Source organism: Crotalus tigris, unplaced genomic scaffold, assembly GCF_016545835.1.
Source record: "Crotalus tigris isolate CLP2741 ecotype Arizona unplaced genomic scaffold, ASM1654583v1 scf7180000017828.1554129, whole genome shotgun sequence".
In the NCBI taxonomy this organism is placed as follows: domain Eukaryota; kingdom Metazoa; phylum Chordata; class Lepidosauria; order Squamata; family Viperidae; genus Crotalus; species Crotalus tigris.
The window spans coordinates 663,298-679,553 of record NW_024096658.1 but is presented as its reverse complement, the minus strand read 5'-3'; the positions used below and the strand labels follow the sequence as shown (position 1 = coordinate 679,553).

Sequence of the window (16,256 nt, the reverse complement as noted above, 5' to 3'; positions counted from 1 at the left end):
GGACTGAGGGCGGTATTTAGAAGCCAAATTGCCTCTTGAGGACCAGGAGGTGTGACCAAGCAGAAGGAAACACATTTTTCCTCACTCAAAAATTACACCTATACACAAGGTACCATTTTAGTTTAATCATCTTACTCCTGCAGCAAATGTACAGACAGCCGACAGAGGACATCTGTCTCTTATTTTTCTTGTTTCCTGACATCCAGAAAGAAAAAAATGACCAATGGGAGCAAGATTCTTTGTACAGAAGTTTTGGGCTCAGATGACTATCCTCAACTTACGACCTCAACACTTCTTTTGCTAAGAGAGACAGTTGTTAACCGAGTTTTGCCCCATTTTATGGCCTTTTTTTGACCCAGTGGTTAAGTGATTTTTTTGCAGCTGTTAAATTAGTAACACCGTTCTTAAATGAATCTGCCTTTCCCATTGACTTTGCTGAGCAGAAGGTTGCAAAACGGGATCACGACCCCAGGACACTGCAACTGTCATTAAGCACATGCCAGTTGCCAAGTGTCTGAATTTTGATCACGTGACCATGGGGATGTTGCACAACGGTCGTAAGTGTGAAAAACAATCATGATATTTTTTTCAATTTGAAATTTTTTATTAATTTTTATCAAAGTATAAAATTCAAGGAGGAAAAAGCGTGGAAAACTAAAAGAGGGAGGGGAAAAAAGGGGGAAAGGAGAAAAGAAAAAAGAAAAAGGCAGTAACGTCCAACTCTCTTTAGCACAGTAAAAGGTAACAACAGAACAACCACAACTTTTTGTAAGTGTGAAAAACAATCATAAGTCACTTTTTTTTCACTAAAAGATGTGTTACAATACAAACACCACATACTTTTGAGGAGTATCACAATGCAGGTTGTCTTTGACCAACAACCATAACACAGCTTCCCCATTAGGGTCATAAGTAGTAACAGGCACCCTCATGACTGACCTTATTTTATGACCTTTTTTTTTGAGGCAGTCATTAAAGTGAAAAATGGCCTGCAATGGGTCTGTTTTATTATTGGAAGTCAAATGCTGGTTTTCGGCAAAACTGTCGTAAAATGGGCTCACGTGACTGTGGGATGCTGCACATGGCCATAATGTGGGACAGCTGCCATGCACGCAACATGCAGTCGTGTGACCCTGAAGATGGGTTGGCAGCTGTCAGAACTGAATTGGTAAGAAGGGACTTTTTATCATTTATGGTGGACATGTGATAAAGCAAAGAAATATTGGAGTAGGATTCATATTTTAATACAGAAAATTCTTAATGTGAACATCAAGATTAAGCCAGAAACTTTCCTTCTGGGTCTAATGGAAAAAGACTTGGGGAAAAAAATTGGAACTCTGATTTTATATATGTTGACGGCAGCAAGACTGCTCTGTGCACAAAAATGGAAGGATGTTTTGATTCCCACCATGCCTACAAAAGTTGATGGAATTACCAGAGATGGCTAAATTGACTGTTTTGATAAAAGAATATAAGTACTTTTGTTTCTACTTGGAAACCGCTTCTGGGCTTTGTGCTTGAGGTAGAAAAAAATGATACTATGATTTTGGGTTTTACTGATTAGATTGATTTGTTGATATAGAAATGGCTAGTTCGGGGGTAGGCAACCTTGGCTCTTTTATGACTCGTGGACTTCAACTCCCAGAATTCCTGAGCCAGCCATGCTTGAGGGGATAGGGAGAGGTTTCTGTGCTTAGTCATGCTGGCTCAGGAATTCTGGGAGTTGAAGTCCACGAGTCATAAAAGAGCCAAGGTTGCCTACCCCTGGACTAGTTTATACTAGGAATGTAAAAGGTTGAGGTTCGATGTTAATGCCTTATTTTACCACAACAGAGGGAGTCGGAAGCCACCACCTCTTTTTTCTCCCCCAACTTTCCACACTTCTCTTTTCCCCTTTCCCTTCCTTTGTTCCCTATTATTTGCTTTTGTATCTTTGTATTTTATAAGTGATTAAAAATCACAACAGAAAAAAGGAACTGGGTTTGTAAGCAACCCACTCAGGACTCAGACCTGTTAAAATGTCAGCTGGTCTCTCAGCTGAGGTCTCATTCAGCCTTGTGATGTAGCCCAAAAAGGAAATGAGGTCAGCTGAACTAAATCTACTTTATTGTGAAGTTACATTATCAGAATCATGCAAGCTTGAAATTACATTTCTCCTCCCCATCACAGCTTAAGAGACTAGGGAGGATCCCTTCTGAATTCCTGCCTTATCCATTTTCCTGTTGTAGGATAAGATAGATGCCTTTTATCTGGCTGCTCCCTTAGCTGTGCCTCTTGACCCTGTTTCCCAAGGTTATTCCTACATACCACTTTGTTGTTGTTGTTAGTTGCGAAGTCGTGTCAGACCCATCGCAACGCCGTGGACAACATTCCTCCAGGCCTTCCTGTCCTCTACCATCTTCTGGAGTCCATTTAAGCTCATGCCTTAAATGGACTCAGGGACTCCATCCAGCCATCTCATTCTCTGTTGTCCCTTTCTTCTATTGCCCTCAATCTTTCCCAGCATTAGGCTCTTCTCCAGAGAGTCCTTTCTTCTCATTAGGTGGCCAAAGTACTTGAGTTTCCACTTCAGGATCTGGCCTTCTAAAGAGCAGTTGGGGTTGATCTCCTCTAGGACTGACCGGTTTGATCGCCTTGCAGTCCAGGGGACTTGCAGGAGTCTTCTCCAGCACCATAGTTCAAAGGCCTCCATTCTTTGGCGTTCAGCCTTTTTTAAGGTCCAGCTTTCACAGCCATACATTGCAACTGGGAAAACCATGGCCTTGACTATACACACTTTTGTTGGCAGGATGGTGTCTCTGCTTTTTAGTATGCTGTCTAGATTTGCTATAGCTTTCAATAATTCATAATATGGTCCTAGAATGTCCAAGTATATGAAAAAGGACAAATGACAAGTATAAAAGGGGGGAAAGAAATTGGGACATGGCAACTTGTTTCTTGGGTCAGTACAAAATCACTATATTATCTCAAGTCTACAGCTTACTTCCAACATAGTAAATATTCTCTTTGGAGCTGAATTCTGTCTGCCACCAACAGACTTAAAATTGCCAGAAATGGACAAATAGTTCCTATTCCTCCACTAAGGTACTCACAGTGTTCTTCATGAGGCTGATAATTATCCCAAACACACAAGTGCACAGACACACAAACAAAACCAGAGAACTCCATGAATGCCTGCAAAAGGACATTTGTTTTTGTAAAAGCATTGCAAAACAGTTTAAGTCAAGCCGGGCTGAGGAAATAGAACCCACCTTGGTTTCGTACTGGGCTGACGTAATTAACACCATTCACATTTCTCCAGTCCCAGGATTCTGGCAGATTAGAAGCCTCTTGGATTATTTCAGAAGTTAGGGGGGCAGGTTTTGGTCTACAAGAAATAAAAGGAAAATTGTTAATAAGGTAAAATATTTGGGGGTGATGCTATCTGTTTCTAATGCAAAATTATTTAAAAATAATTATGAAAGGTTGTGGGTTAGGGTACAGAGAGACTTGAAGAATTGGGAAAAGTTGCAATTATCCCTCATGGGAAGAATTGCAGTGATAAAAATGAATATTCTACCCAAGTTTCTCTTTTTGTTCCAAATGATACCGATTTTGAAGAATGAGATCAATTTAACTGAGTGGCAGAAAGGCCTTAATAAATTTATTTGGGCAGGGAAAAAGCCAAGGGTTAAGTTTAAAATTATGCAAGATTTCCGTGAGAGGGGAGGACTCAAGGTGCCGAATTTGAAATTATATTATGATGCGGTGGTTTTAACATTAGTTAGTGACTGGGTAAATTTGACAAATTCTGATATACTTCACTTAGAGGGATGGAATTTACTTTTTGGGTGGCATGCCTATTTAATATTTAATAAAAAAATGGATTGGGCTTTTAAATCTCATATCTTAAGAATTTCTTTACTTAGGGTTTGGAGAAAATATTACAAAAGTGATTTTAAAGTACCATTATGGGCCGTACCTTGGCATGCAATAGAAGGAATAAAAAGAGGGGTTAAAATGGATATGGTGTCCTATAGACAGTTACTTAAATGGGATGGACAAAACTGGCAGTTAAAATTACGGGAAGAGTTAGCACAAGAAAATATTATCTATTCTTGGTTCCAATATAGGCAATTATTAGATAGATGGAAGATGGACTGTAAGGTGGGTTTTCACAGAGAAGATGGAAATCTTATTAAGCAAGTGAAGGATCAAAGACAAACCCACATTAAGAGGATCTATGGGGTTTTAATTGAATTGGATTCAGAAACGGAACTAATTAAAGATTGTATGATTAGATGGGCGCAGAATTTTGGTGAGCCAGTTCCATTGGACACCTGGGAAATTATTTGGGTGAGAAATGTCAAATTTACACAAGCACAGAACTTAAGGGAGAATTTTTATAAAATGTTTTATAGATGGCACCTTGATCCACAAAAAATGTCTTTTATGTACCCTGACTTACAACCTAAATGTTGGAGATGTGGTTGTATGGATGCTACTTATTATCATATTTGGTGGTCGTGCAGAGAGATAAAAGCATTCTGGATTAAGATATGGTGGAATATCCAGAGAATTTTTAAAAGGAGGGTAAAATTTACTCCACAATTATTTTTGTTAGGTATAGTTACTGATTGTGACACAAAGGAGGTTATATTGATGTTAAACTTGATAACAGCTGCGAGGCTGTTAGTAGGACAATATTGGAAGAAGGAATCTTTGCCTACATTGCAGGAATGGTTTCTTAAAGTGTCTCATTTGGCGGAAATGGCAAAGATTTCGGCTTTCTTAAAGGGACAAACGCAAGAGAAATTTCTTGCTGTTTGGGATAAATGGATAAAATTCATACAATTTAAATTTGATATAAAAATATTATATAGTTTTTTCATAATTTTTAACTTTATATATATATATATATTCTATTTTATATTCTTTTTTTATAAATTTTTTAAACTTTTTCTTTAATTAAGCCTATATTCTGCTCTGGGAGGTCCTGGGGGGGGGAAGGGGGGGTTTGGGTAGGGGTGGGGGAAGGGGGGTTTTGTTGGGTAATGTTTGTTTTTTATTTGTATATGTTGTTTTTTGTTTTTGTATTGTTTCTTATTTTTTGTAAAATTTATAAAACTCTTTAATAATAATAAAAAAAAAGAAATAAAAGGAAAGTGTGCATTAAAAGGTAAAGGTTTCCTTTGTCCAATTGTGTCTGACGCTAGGGGGCAGTGTTCATCTCCATCTCCGTCTCCTAAGTGAGGGAGCCAGTGTTGTCCTTTTGACGGTTATGTGGGGCATGACTACACGCCTAGGCCAAGGGTAGGTAACCTTGGCTCTTTTAGGACTCATGGACTTCAGCTCCCAGAATTCCTGAGCCAGCATGGCTCATCTTGGAAACCTCTCTCTTTCCCCTCAGCATGGCTGGCTGAGGAATTCTGGGACCTGAAGTCCACGAGTCATAAAAGAGCCAAGGTTGCCTACCCCTGGCCTAGGCGCACAGAACGCCGATACCTTCCCACTGAAGTGGTACCTATTTATCTGCTTGCATTTTCATACTTTTAGACTGCTAGGCTGGTAGGAGCTGGGGCAGGAACGGGAGCTCACCCCGTTGCGCAGCGCTCGGGCCTTGAACCCGGGCCTCCAGCTTTCCAGCGGACAAATTCAGTGTCTTTAATTGCTGAGCCATCGCGCCCCCTAAAATCTATAAATACTTGTCTCAATTCAAAACATCAAAAATAAAAAATAAAATAACAAATAGTCATACTAAGAGCTGTGGTGGCGCAGTGCTTAGAATGCAGTATTGCAGGGTAACTCTGCCTACAGCCAGCAGTTCGATCCTGACCAGCTCAAGTCTTTGACTCACACCTTCCATCCTTCCGAGGTTGGTAAAACGAGGACGCAGATTGTTGGGGGCAATAAGTGGAACCAGGGTGGTAAATGGTTAATATTGCAGGCTGATAGGAGCCAGGGTGGTACAATGGTTAATATTACAGGCTGATTCTGCTCATTGCCAGGAGTTTGATCCTGACCTGCTCAAGGTTGACTCAGCCTTCCATCCTTCCGAGGTCAGTAAAATGAGGGCTCAGATTGTTGGGGACAATGTGTTAACTCTATAAACAGCTTAGAGAGGGCTGTAAAGCACTATGAAGTGATATATAAGTTTAAGTGCTATTGCTACTTGTGAAAATAGCACCCGTAACCCAATAGTTTGATAATTTTCAGATTTTTTTTCTTCAACCATTAGTGTTCTCAACCTCTTAATCTTTTTAATGCTCCAGTACTAAAACAAAGCAAGCGGGAAATGGCAACGGCAAATATTAATATTCAATTAGAGCTTGTCATTATTACATGCTTTTCTAATCCAACAGGTGAAGTGATACTAACAGCCTCTTGTGTTTGCATGGAATAAACGTATATTATTGTTGCTATCCCCGTCTTAGTGTAGGTTAGGGTTTGTACTAGTGGTGGGATTCAGCCAGTTTGCACCACTTTGGCAGAACCGGTAGCTAATTTTTTGTTGCCCTGGCCCAGAATGGACTTCCAGAAGCGGCATCCAAGCAAAGACCCAGTTGTTTACATATTTGAAACCCACAACTGGTTTGTACCTATTTATCTACTCCCATTTGCATGCTTTCAAACTGCCAGGTTGGCAAGAGCTGGGGCAAATAATGGGAGCTCACCCCATCATGCTTGGGTCTCAAACTGCCAACCTTCCAATCGACAAGTCCAGCATCTTAACCATTAGACCACCACACTCCCTGCAATGTGTACATTGGCATCTTTCAAATCTGACAAATGGAACAATTAATTGCTATGAGCTTTGTGTTGTTTTGTCTGAGGTCTTACTAGTCTAGCGAAAAACTCTTTCCAAGAGTTTCTCCCACAGGAACGGTCTTGTTATATGCAGAGGTAAAATAAAATCACAGCAAACACATAAAGGAAGATTATTGGCATTTTTGCCCTCCTGAGTAAGCACTTCATTTTAGAGGCTAAAGTAAAAAGCCCTTAGCAAAATTGAACACATTTCCAGCAAGGACTGTTAACGCTGGTCACAAACATTTCCTTTTAAAATTACTGTAGAGCGCTTAAAACAGTGTGATGATTTTGAACTGCTCAATACTGCACCACAAAATTGCCTTCAGTACAGAGTTTAGCTACAGAGACCAAGGAACTAAAATTATAGCTAATGCCTCCATCCCACTGAATATTTTCCCACCTTAATATGTACTCAAGAGCGTGTTTCGGGCATTAAAAAAAAAACCCACCAGTGGTTAATGAGTTGGTGATGACTGAGGTTTGTCATTGCCTACTTAATGCCAAGTTGCTCTTCTTGAGTGTTTCTGGCTGAAGTGACTGGGGGCTAAAACATATGAAGAACAGTTGCAGGAACTCAGTGTATTTAAACTAATGAAGAAAAGGACTACGGGTGACACGATGACAGTCTTCTAATATCTCAGGGGCTGCCACAAAGAAGAGGGAGTCAAGCTATTCTCCAGAGCACCTGAAGGCAGGACAAGAAGTAACAGATGGAAGATTATCAAAGAGAGCTTCAACCTAGAACTAAGGAGAAATTTCCTGACAGTGAGAACAATTAAACAATGGAAGAACCTGCCTCCAGAAATTGTGGATGTTCCATCACTAGAGGTTTTTAAGATGAGAATGGACAGCCCTTTGTCTTAGAATGGTGTAGGGTGTCCTGTTTGAGCAAGGTGTTGGACTAGAAAACTTCCAATCTCTTCCAACTTAAAAAAACATAACTGTAGTTGCCCAAGTCTTGCTGCACCCATTTTTTCCCTCCACAAAAGACATAGCTCTGGAAGAAATGCACAGTCCAAAACCTTTTCTTTTTTATCTTGACTTTTATTTCCTCACCGTCACCATTTTGAAAACCACCAAATAAGTCAGGAGTCAAGAACAAAATGTCTCTGGGCTCCACGGCACATCTCTTTCGCTAAATTTAGCCACTGACAAGTAACTTGGTTTACCTGGGTGTTTTGGATCTTAATCCTCCAGCTCTCCGAACGAAGTCTTGTAAAGTAAGTCTATCATATTCCTTGTAGGCAGTAGCTCTCCATGATTTCTGAACAGCATTGATGGCTTTCACAAAGTCGTAGTTAGTCACATGGAACCTCTGCTGAATTCTGGAGAGAAGAGGTTGTCAGTTACTTAATTGAAACCCACTTTTTGACAATTACAACCTAGCTGCCCCAAAGTTCAGCCCCCCAAACTTCTCTAAAACATAACTAGACTGACATGCTGATGGCCTCTGGCACACAGAAGTTGGGTGAGTTGTCTTCAGCCATGGCTAATATTAAGCCAACAACACTGTGCCATCCGTGTTTAATCATTGGACAAACCAGGATGCTGCTGTCAAGAGAGATTCTAAGGTAGGTAGTTTCAGAGGCTCATTTTTCCCTGGGGCAAAATAATTTTGGTTTCAATAAGCTGAGAATTTTGCCCATGTCTTCTCTTGGTGTCTGGAAGCTGTTATGCTCAGGGTGGGACGATAGGCTAAAACAAATTAAGCAAAATGGATTTATGGATGTTCATTCATGGTTCTTGCCAATTTTATTATTGGCTCTTGAAGGCATGGCATCATTTTGGGACCCTCCTGGCTACTGCAAGATGGACAGGTGAATGCTTTGGACAAGGGAACCTATACTTAGTTCCTTTATTTATTAAATTTATATGCCACCTGTCTCACTTTGAAAAGTGACTCTGGTCAGCTGGGCAATTTCATCCAAGGCACCAGTTATTCCTCTTCCTGGAGCAATAGGTCCATGACCTTACACTTCTTACACCTCACAAATTTCAGTTGATTTAAAATCGATTTGTTATATTGCATTGGTTTATTAAATTTTCATGCCATCCATCTCCCCTACAAGGTGACTGCAGTAGACGATTCAAAATACAGCAGACCACTTTTAATAGGCAGGAGCATCTTTAAGTCCCGGCCTTGTTTATCAACAGATTCTTAGACACTAATTTTGACTGATAAAGCCCTACATGGATTGGCACTCATGTGCTTGTAGTATCACCTACTCCAGCGGTAGGCAACCTTGGCTCTTTTATGACTTGTGGACTTCAACTCCCAGAATTCCTGAGCCAGCCATGCTGAGGGGAAAGGGAGAGGTTTCCAAGATGAGCCATTCTGGCTCAGGAATTCTGGGAGTTGAAGTCCACGAGTCATAAAAGAGCCAAGGTTGCCTACCGCTGGGCTAGTCTAACCAGATTTGGCTTGTACAAGGAAATTCTCTCAGGAGAAACTATTTGTTAATTCATGAAGTAAAGAGATGTGAGGCCAATCTCTCTCTCTAAAAATTACTCTGGCACTTTCACCGATGACCACTTGGGAGCTTTTAAACATTGAGCTTATTCAGAAGGCCACTTTGGAAAATTATTACTCCTCAATTTTCCACGATGTTACTCTTTTCGCAAAGACTTGCATTTTGAATAATTTTCTTCTGTTTGGAATATTTTTTATTGCATTTTAGCACGTTATAAGCTGCTGCGCTTCTTGAAGATTCAGCTGTTTACGGGTCGTCCTCGACTTACAATCATTCACTTAGTGACTGTTCAAAGTCACAGCAGAACCGGAAGAAGTGACTGACGACCATTTTTCACATTTATGACTACTTGTGGCATGCCCAGGGTCATGTGATCACAATTTGGATGCTTGGCAACTAGCTCATTTTTATGACGGTCGGAGTGTCCCGGAGTCATGTGATTGTCTTTTGTGACTTCTGAGAAGCAAAGTCAATGGGGAAGCCGGATTCACTTAACAACAGGGTTACTAATTTAATCAGTGATTCACTTAAAATGGGGCAAAACTCAAATTAACAACTGTCTTGCTTAACAGCAAAAATGTGGAGCTCAGTTGTGGCCGTATGTCAAGGACTACCTGTATACATTTGATCAAATCAATAAAAGCGGAAAATATATATAAGCAAGAATTCTGCCACATTTTCCCCTTTGATCGTGATCCTTACAAGATCTGCCATATCTCAATACATTCTTCGCAAGAAGATCAATCAACCAACGTGGATGTTGAGCTGTATTGAATAATGTCCCATTGAAGGTCTCCAGTGTGCTCTCCTAACAAAATGGACATATTAGAGCAGGGCTTTCCAAATTTGGCAACTTTAAGACTTGTGGACTTCAACTCCCAGAATTCCCCAGCCAGCATGGCTGGCTGAGGAATTCTGGGAGTTGAAGTCCACAAGTCTTAAAGTCGCCAAGTTTGGAGACCTCTGTATTAGAGTAAGGAGATAGTCTGCTAAGCAGACACTTAACTGAAATGGGGGGGAAAAATCACTGTTTACTATAGTGGCCTGAAGGAAAACCAGCTGAGTAGACTGCAATCTTTCGAATTACAACCGGGCAGAAGGTCTTCTCTGCTGTTTTACTAAACAGGACTCACCTTCTTGAGCTCTTCCAAGGAGGCAGTTGATGCACACGAACTTGGGGATCTGAAGGTGAGACCTTGATTCCAGTAAAACATGCCCAGTTACGGCCCAGGACATCATGCACCCAGCCTGGTAGTGTCTCGTTGCAGTAACTTGTCACAGTAGAACCCTGTTTTTTATACTAAAAAGGGGAAGAGAAGAAAAGGTAGAGATGATTTTAGACAGAATACCAGCAATTCCACAGAGGCATGGCGTGCAAAAGATTCCAAGGCTCAACCCTTGTGAAATCCTACAAAACCACAACTGGTTATCCAATACCCAGACTTTTACAAAAAGATTTCTTTGTCTGCATTTACAAAAGATTTCTTTGTCTGCATTTACAAAACTGGTAACTCTCATTCACTCAGGACGTCTTAACATACAGTAAATTGGGCTGAGAGAGTATGACTGGTTCAAAGTCATCCATGGCTAAGAGTCAGTTCCATCAGGTAGGGCAGACCAAGAAAGTAATCCCAAAGGAGGTTAAAACTACTTTGTTACGTTGGCTATAGTAAAAAGAACCTTTTAAGTCTGATGTCTCTCCACCCCATATTCCTGTGAAACTAAGGTGGTGCCTGTCTATTTCCCCCTTGCTTTAGATCAGTGGTTCTCAACCTTTTTAATGCCACGACCCCCAACCGGTCATAAGTCGAGCATTACTCAACCGGTCGTAAGTCAAGGACTACTTAACCGGTCGTAAGTCAAGGACTACTCAACTGGTGCAGCACCGTTTGCAGAATGGGACTTTTGGCGGGTTCAGCAGGGCAGAGACAGCCTGGACAATTCCTATTGGCTTTTGAAAGCCAATAGAATTAGACTCTATTCAAAAGCCAATAAAATAAAAGGGAGTAGCACAGCTAAGGAAAAGGGGGGGGGGGGAAATGCAGACTGCGTTGTTTGGTGACCCCCGCGAATTGGTCGTTTCACCCCAAATGGGGTCCCGACCCACAGGTTGAGAACCGCTGCTTTAGATTGTTTTGACTTTTGTGTTTTTGCTCTGGGATTGGATCTGGCTTATCTCCATGAAAGTCATCTTTATTCTCTACAGCAGAGGTCCCCAACCTTTTGGGCACCAGGGACTGGTTCCGTGGAGAGAGGTTTTTCCGCAGACCGGAGTGCATGGTTTTGTGTGTTGCCTGCATTTCGTGAATGGGGCTTTGCTTGTTTGTGCGGACCGGTTATAATAATAATAAAGTTGGAAGGGATCTTGGAGGTCATCGAGTCCAACCCCCTGCTCAGGCAGGAAACCCTATACCAGTGGTTCTCAACCTTTTTAATGCCGCGACCCCCAACCGGTCGTAAGTCGAGGACTACTCAACGGGTGCAGCACTGTTTGTAGAATGGGACTTTTGGCGGGCTCAGAGACAGCCAGGACAATTCCTATTGGCTTTTGAAAGCCAATAGAATTAGACTCTATTCAAGAGAGTCTATTCTATTGGCTTTCAAAAGCCAATAGAATAAAAGGGAGTAGCACAGCTAAGGAAAAGGGGGAAAAAAATGGCGGACTGCGTTGTTTGGCGACCCCCGTGAAATGGTTGTTCGACCCCAAATGGGGTCCTGACCCACAGGTTGAGAACCACTGCCCTATGCCATTTCGGACAAATGGCTGTCCAGTCTCTTCTTAAAAACTACTAGTGTTGGAGCATTCACCACTTCTGGAGGCAGGTTGTTCCACTGGTTAATTGTTCTAAATGTCAGGAAGTTTCTCCTTAGTTCTAGGTTGCTTCTCTCCTTGATTAGTTTCCATCCGTTGCTTCTTGTCTTGCCTTCCGGCACTTTGGAGAATAGTGCATGCTGGCATACTGTGGCCTGGTACTGGTCCACGGACTGGGGGTTGGGGATCTCTGCTCTATAAAATGGACTTGAACTTGGGTTTCTTCTCATCCAACACTTTAACCAATATACCACACTGGTTCTCATAGGTGCTGGGTCTTATACTATATGAATTGTGGGAGATCATCTCATTAAAGAATGCAGGCTTATAAAAAAAACGCAGTGGGATAAATGAGCCAGCAATCCAATTCTTTGCAAGGTGACTTTCTATCTTCCCCATGACTGAAGAAACAGCCCTTCTTCATAATCAGATAAACTACAGGAGCATTATTAATTGTTCTGTTTTGTATCTAAATCCAGAATAACAGAGATGGAAGGGATCTTGGAAGTCTTCTAGTCCAACCCCCTGGTCAGGTAGGAAACCCAATACCAATTCAGACAAATGGTTGTCCAGTCTCTTCTTAAAAACCTCCAGTGTTGGAGCACCCAGAGCTTCTGAAGGCAAGTCGTTCCACTGATTAATTGTTCTGTCAGGAAACTTCTCCTTAGTTTTAGCTTGCTTCTCTCCATTAGTTTCCATCCATTGTTTCTTGTCCTGCCTTCAGGTGCTTTGGAGAATAGGTCAACCTCCTCTTCTTTGTGGCAGCCCTTAGATATTGGAATATTGCAATCATGTCATCCCTAATCCTTCTTCTCATTAGACCTACCAACTTCCTGCAACCGTTCTTCATTGGTTTTAGCCTCCAGTCCCCTAATCACCTTTGTTGCTCTTCTTTGCACACTCCTAGAGTCTCAACATCTTTTTTACACTTTGGTGACCAAAACTGGATGCAATATTCCAAGTGTGGCCTTACCAAGGGATTATAAAGTGGTATCAACACTTCACGTGATTTCTTAATGGCCAAAATAGGTTTATTGTTTCACAGCAAGAGGATTATCTTACTGTATGCCACAGTAGAAAAGCAAATGAAGATCTTTTCAGTTGAAGTAGACGTTGGTGGCAGGAAAGGATGAGATGATCAGCAATGATAAGAAATGGAAAGAAACAGTGAAAAATTGCAAGCAACAGAAACCAGGCCTAATATAACATTTGTACCTTTCTGCTATGGGAATTTAAGAAAAGGTGGCTTGTATCTGCCATTCTGATAGATTTTTTCTGCATATCTGGTCCCTGAAGTACACTTGGAGGTCTCTTTGGATCAGATAGCACCAAGGTTCGGCTAAAGACAAAATAGGGATTCACAATCAGAGTCCTTCTCTTTCCCTGTCCCACCTACTTTTAGGAGAGCAGCCTTTAAAGCCAACTTGACCTTGACTTCCCAAACATTGCTCTCATTGTAGACATCTCTCATTGAAGGGTGAGTTTGTGTAGTGATTAAGATGCTGGTCTAGAAACCAGGAGACGGTGAGTTCTAGTCCCACCTTAGCCAGGAAAGTCGTCTGTGTGACTTTGGGCCAATCACCAGGAGACGGTGAGTTCTAGTCCCACCTTAGGCATGAAAGTCATCTGGGTGACTTTGGGCCAATCACCAGGAGACGGTGAGTTCTAGTCCCACTTTAGCCAGGAAAGCCAGCTGAGTGACTTTGGACCAATCACCAGGTGATGGTGAGTTCTAGTCCCATCTTAGACATGAAAGTTGTCTGGGTGACTTTGGGCCAATCACCAGGAGACGGTGAGTTCTAGTCCCACCTCAGGCATGAAAGTCATCTCTGTGACATTGGGCCGATCACCAGAAGATGGTGAGTTCTATCCTGCCTTAGGCATGAAAGTCATCTGGGTGACTTTGGGCCAATCACCAGGAGATGGTGAGTTCTAGTCCTGCTTTAGCCAGGAAAACCAGCTGGGTGACTTTGGGCCAATCACCAGGAGATGGTGAATTCTAGTGCCACCTTAGGCACGAAAGCTGGCTTGGTGACTTTGGGCCAGTCCCTCCCTCAGTCCAACCCACTTTACAGGGTTGTTACTGTGGGGAAAATAGGAAGAGGAAGGAGTATTATATACGTTTGCTGACTTGAGCTAGTTATAAAATAAAAAAGGCGGGGTAAAAATCGAAGAAATACATAAATAAATTTAATGGGCCACTGAGCCCTTTCCTCATGCAGAGTACAACTGGATAAATCATGGCAGGTAGGAACTAAAGGCTGAAATGTAATTGCAGTCTAGATAATTATGCATGGCTCTGAAGAAAGCAGACAGATTTTTTAAAAAAAATACAGTATATTTTTCCTGTATTCATTTTTTATTTATTTCCTAATTTCTCTCTCTCCCACCCCACCAAGAGTTTAATCCTCATTCGCCCAATCAACTGAATAGTAATAGATGTGGTTCAGTGGCATTATATCTTCACACAATGTATAATTCATGAAATTCACTGCCCCCAGACATAGTAGTTACACTTATGGCTGTTCCATGGTGATTAATCACGTTGGCATGAATGTGAGATTTTATAGAGCCAAAGAATGCTACCGTATGCAGAAGCAGCAATGAAACTGGGTTGTTTTTTTTTTTTTTGTAATGTTCCCCATTTATCTTGCAACTTGTTTCCATCATCCCAGCTGCCATGGCCAGCGATGACAAGAACGTGTAAACCATAGATAAGGAAATCATCAAATTTGCAGATGACACCAAAGTGGCAGGCTGCATTAACAGAAGGATAGAATCAAGATCACGTGAAGTGTTAATACCACTTTACAAGGCCTTGGTAAGGTCACACTTGGAATACTGCATCCAGTTTCGGACAAGAAGCAACGGATGGAAACTAATCAAGTAGTGAAGCAATCTAGAATTAATTGTTAGAACAATTAATCAGTGGAACAGCTTGACTCCAGAAGTTGTGAATGCTCCAACACTGGAAGTTTTTAAGAAGATACTGGACAGCCATTTTTCCGAAATGATATAGAGTTTCCTGCCTGAGCGGGGGGTTGGACTAGAAGACCTCCAAGGTCCCTTCCAACTCTGTTATTCTATTCTATTCTATTCTATTCTATTCTATTCTATTCTATTCTATTCTATTCTATTCTATTCCATTCCACTCCACCCCACCCCACCCCACCCCACCCTACCCTACCCTACTCTACTCTATTCTACATTGAAAGATACCAGTTTTTTTTCCTTCCAGCAAGTTGGAAAAGACCAGGTTATGGCCCTCAAGCAGTGGGCTACAGTAGTTATTTGTATAATACTGAACTAACAGCACCCAATATTTCTAATAAGTGGAAATATGGTGGTAACATATGGCTTCTCCAATACAGGTAGTCCTTGACTTATGACCACAATTGAGCCCAAAATGTATGTTCCTAAGGGAAAAATGGGACAAAACTCACTTAACAAATGTTTCACTTAGCAACAGAAATTTGGGGCTCAATTGTGGTCATAAGTCGAGGACTACCTGTAGTTTCTCGGTGGCATTCAGTTATCTGATTTGGGTAAGACTGCAAAATTAAATGGCTCTGTAATGTACCTTCTAAATCATAGTTTCTCAACCTTGGTAACTTTAAGATATGTGGACTTCAACTCCCAGAATTCCCCAGCTAGCCTTGCTGGCTAGAGAATTCTTGGAATTGAAGTCCACACATCTTAAAAGTTGCCAAGGTTGAGAAATACAGTACTTTTTTCCCCATCTGAACCTTAGATAGATTGTCTACCTGTAGCAATTCAGAACCCACAATTCTATAGATTGGCTGGATCAATTGTGGTCTCCAACCATTCTGGCTTTGTGGACCGGCATGGGGGAGAGCGGATGGTAGCTCCATTTGCGCAAGGGGCAGGTCCACACACCAGTGGTGGGATTCAAATATGCGAACAACCGGTTCTCTGTGTGGATGCCGTTTTCAGAAGTCCATTCTGGGACTGGGCAACAAAAAATTAGCTACCAGTTCTGTCAAAGTGGTGCGAACTGGTTGAATCCCACCACTGACGCACACCATGTCGCTTGAACAAATGGAACCAAGTTCATTTAGACCCCCCAAAGTTGTCCCGCATGTATCCTAATTTACAGCCCAAATGTTGGAGATGTGGAAGCTCAAATGCAACTTATTTTCATATTTGGTGGACTTGTAGAGATA

The 16,256-nt window shown here is 41.5% G+C and overlaps 1 protein-coding gene across 1 annotated transcript in view; it reads right to left on the bottom strand.

Moving 5' to 3' along the window:
* Positions 1 to 16,256, bottom strand: part of CTSC (cathepsin C) — a 36,796-nt gene that overhangs the window by 4,819 nt on the left and 15,721 nt on the right. Inside the window, exons 3-5 of the mRNA XM_039342957.1 lie at positions 10,394 to 10,560; positions 7,959 to 8,114; positions 3,252 to 3,367 (exon numbers count right to left, since the gene is read on the bottom strand). Of these exons, the coding sequence (XP_039198891.1) occupies positions 3,252 to 3,367; positions 7,959 to 8,114; positions 10,394 to 10,560 (439 nt within the window). The remainder of the gene's footprint in view (positions 1 to 3,251; positions 3,368 to 7,958; positions 8,115 to 10,393; positions 10,561 to 16,256) is intronic.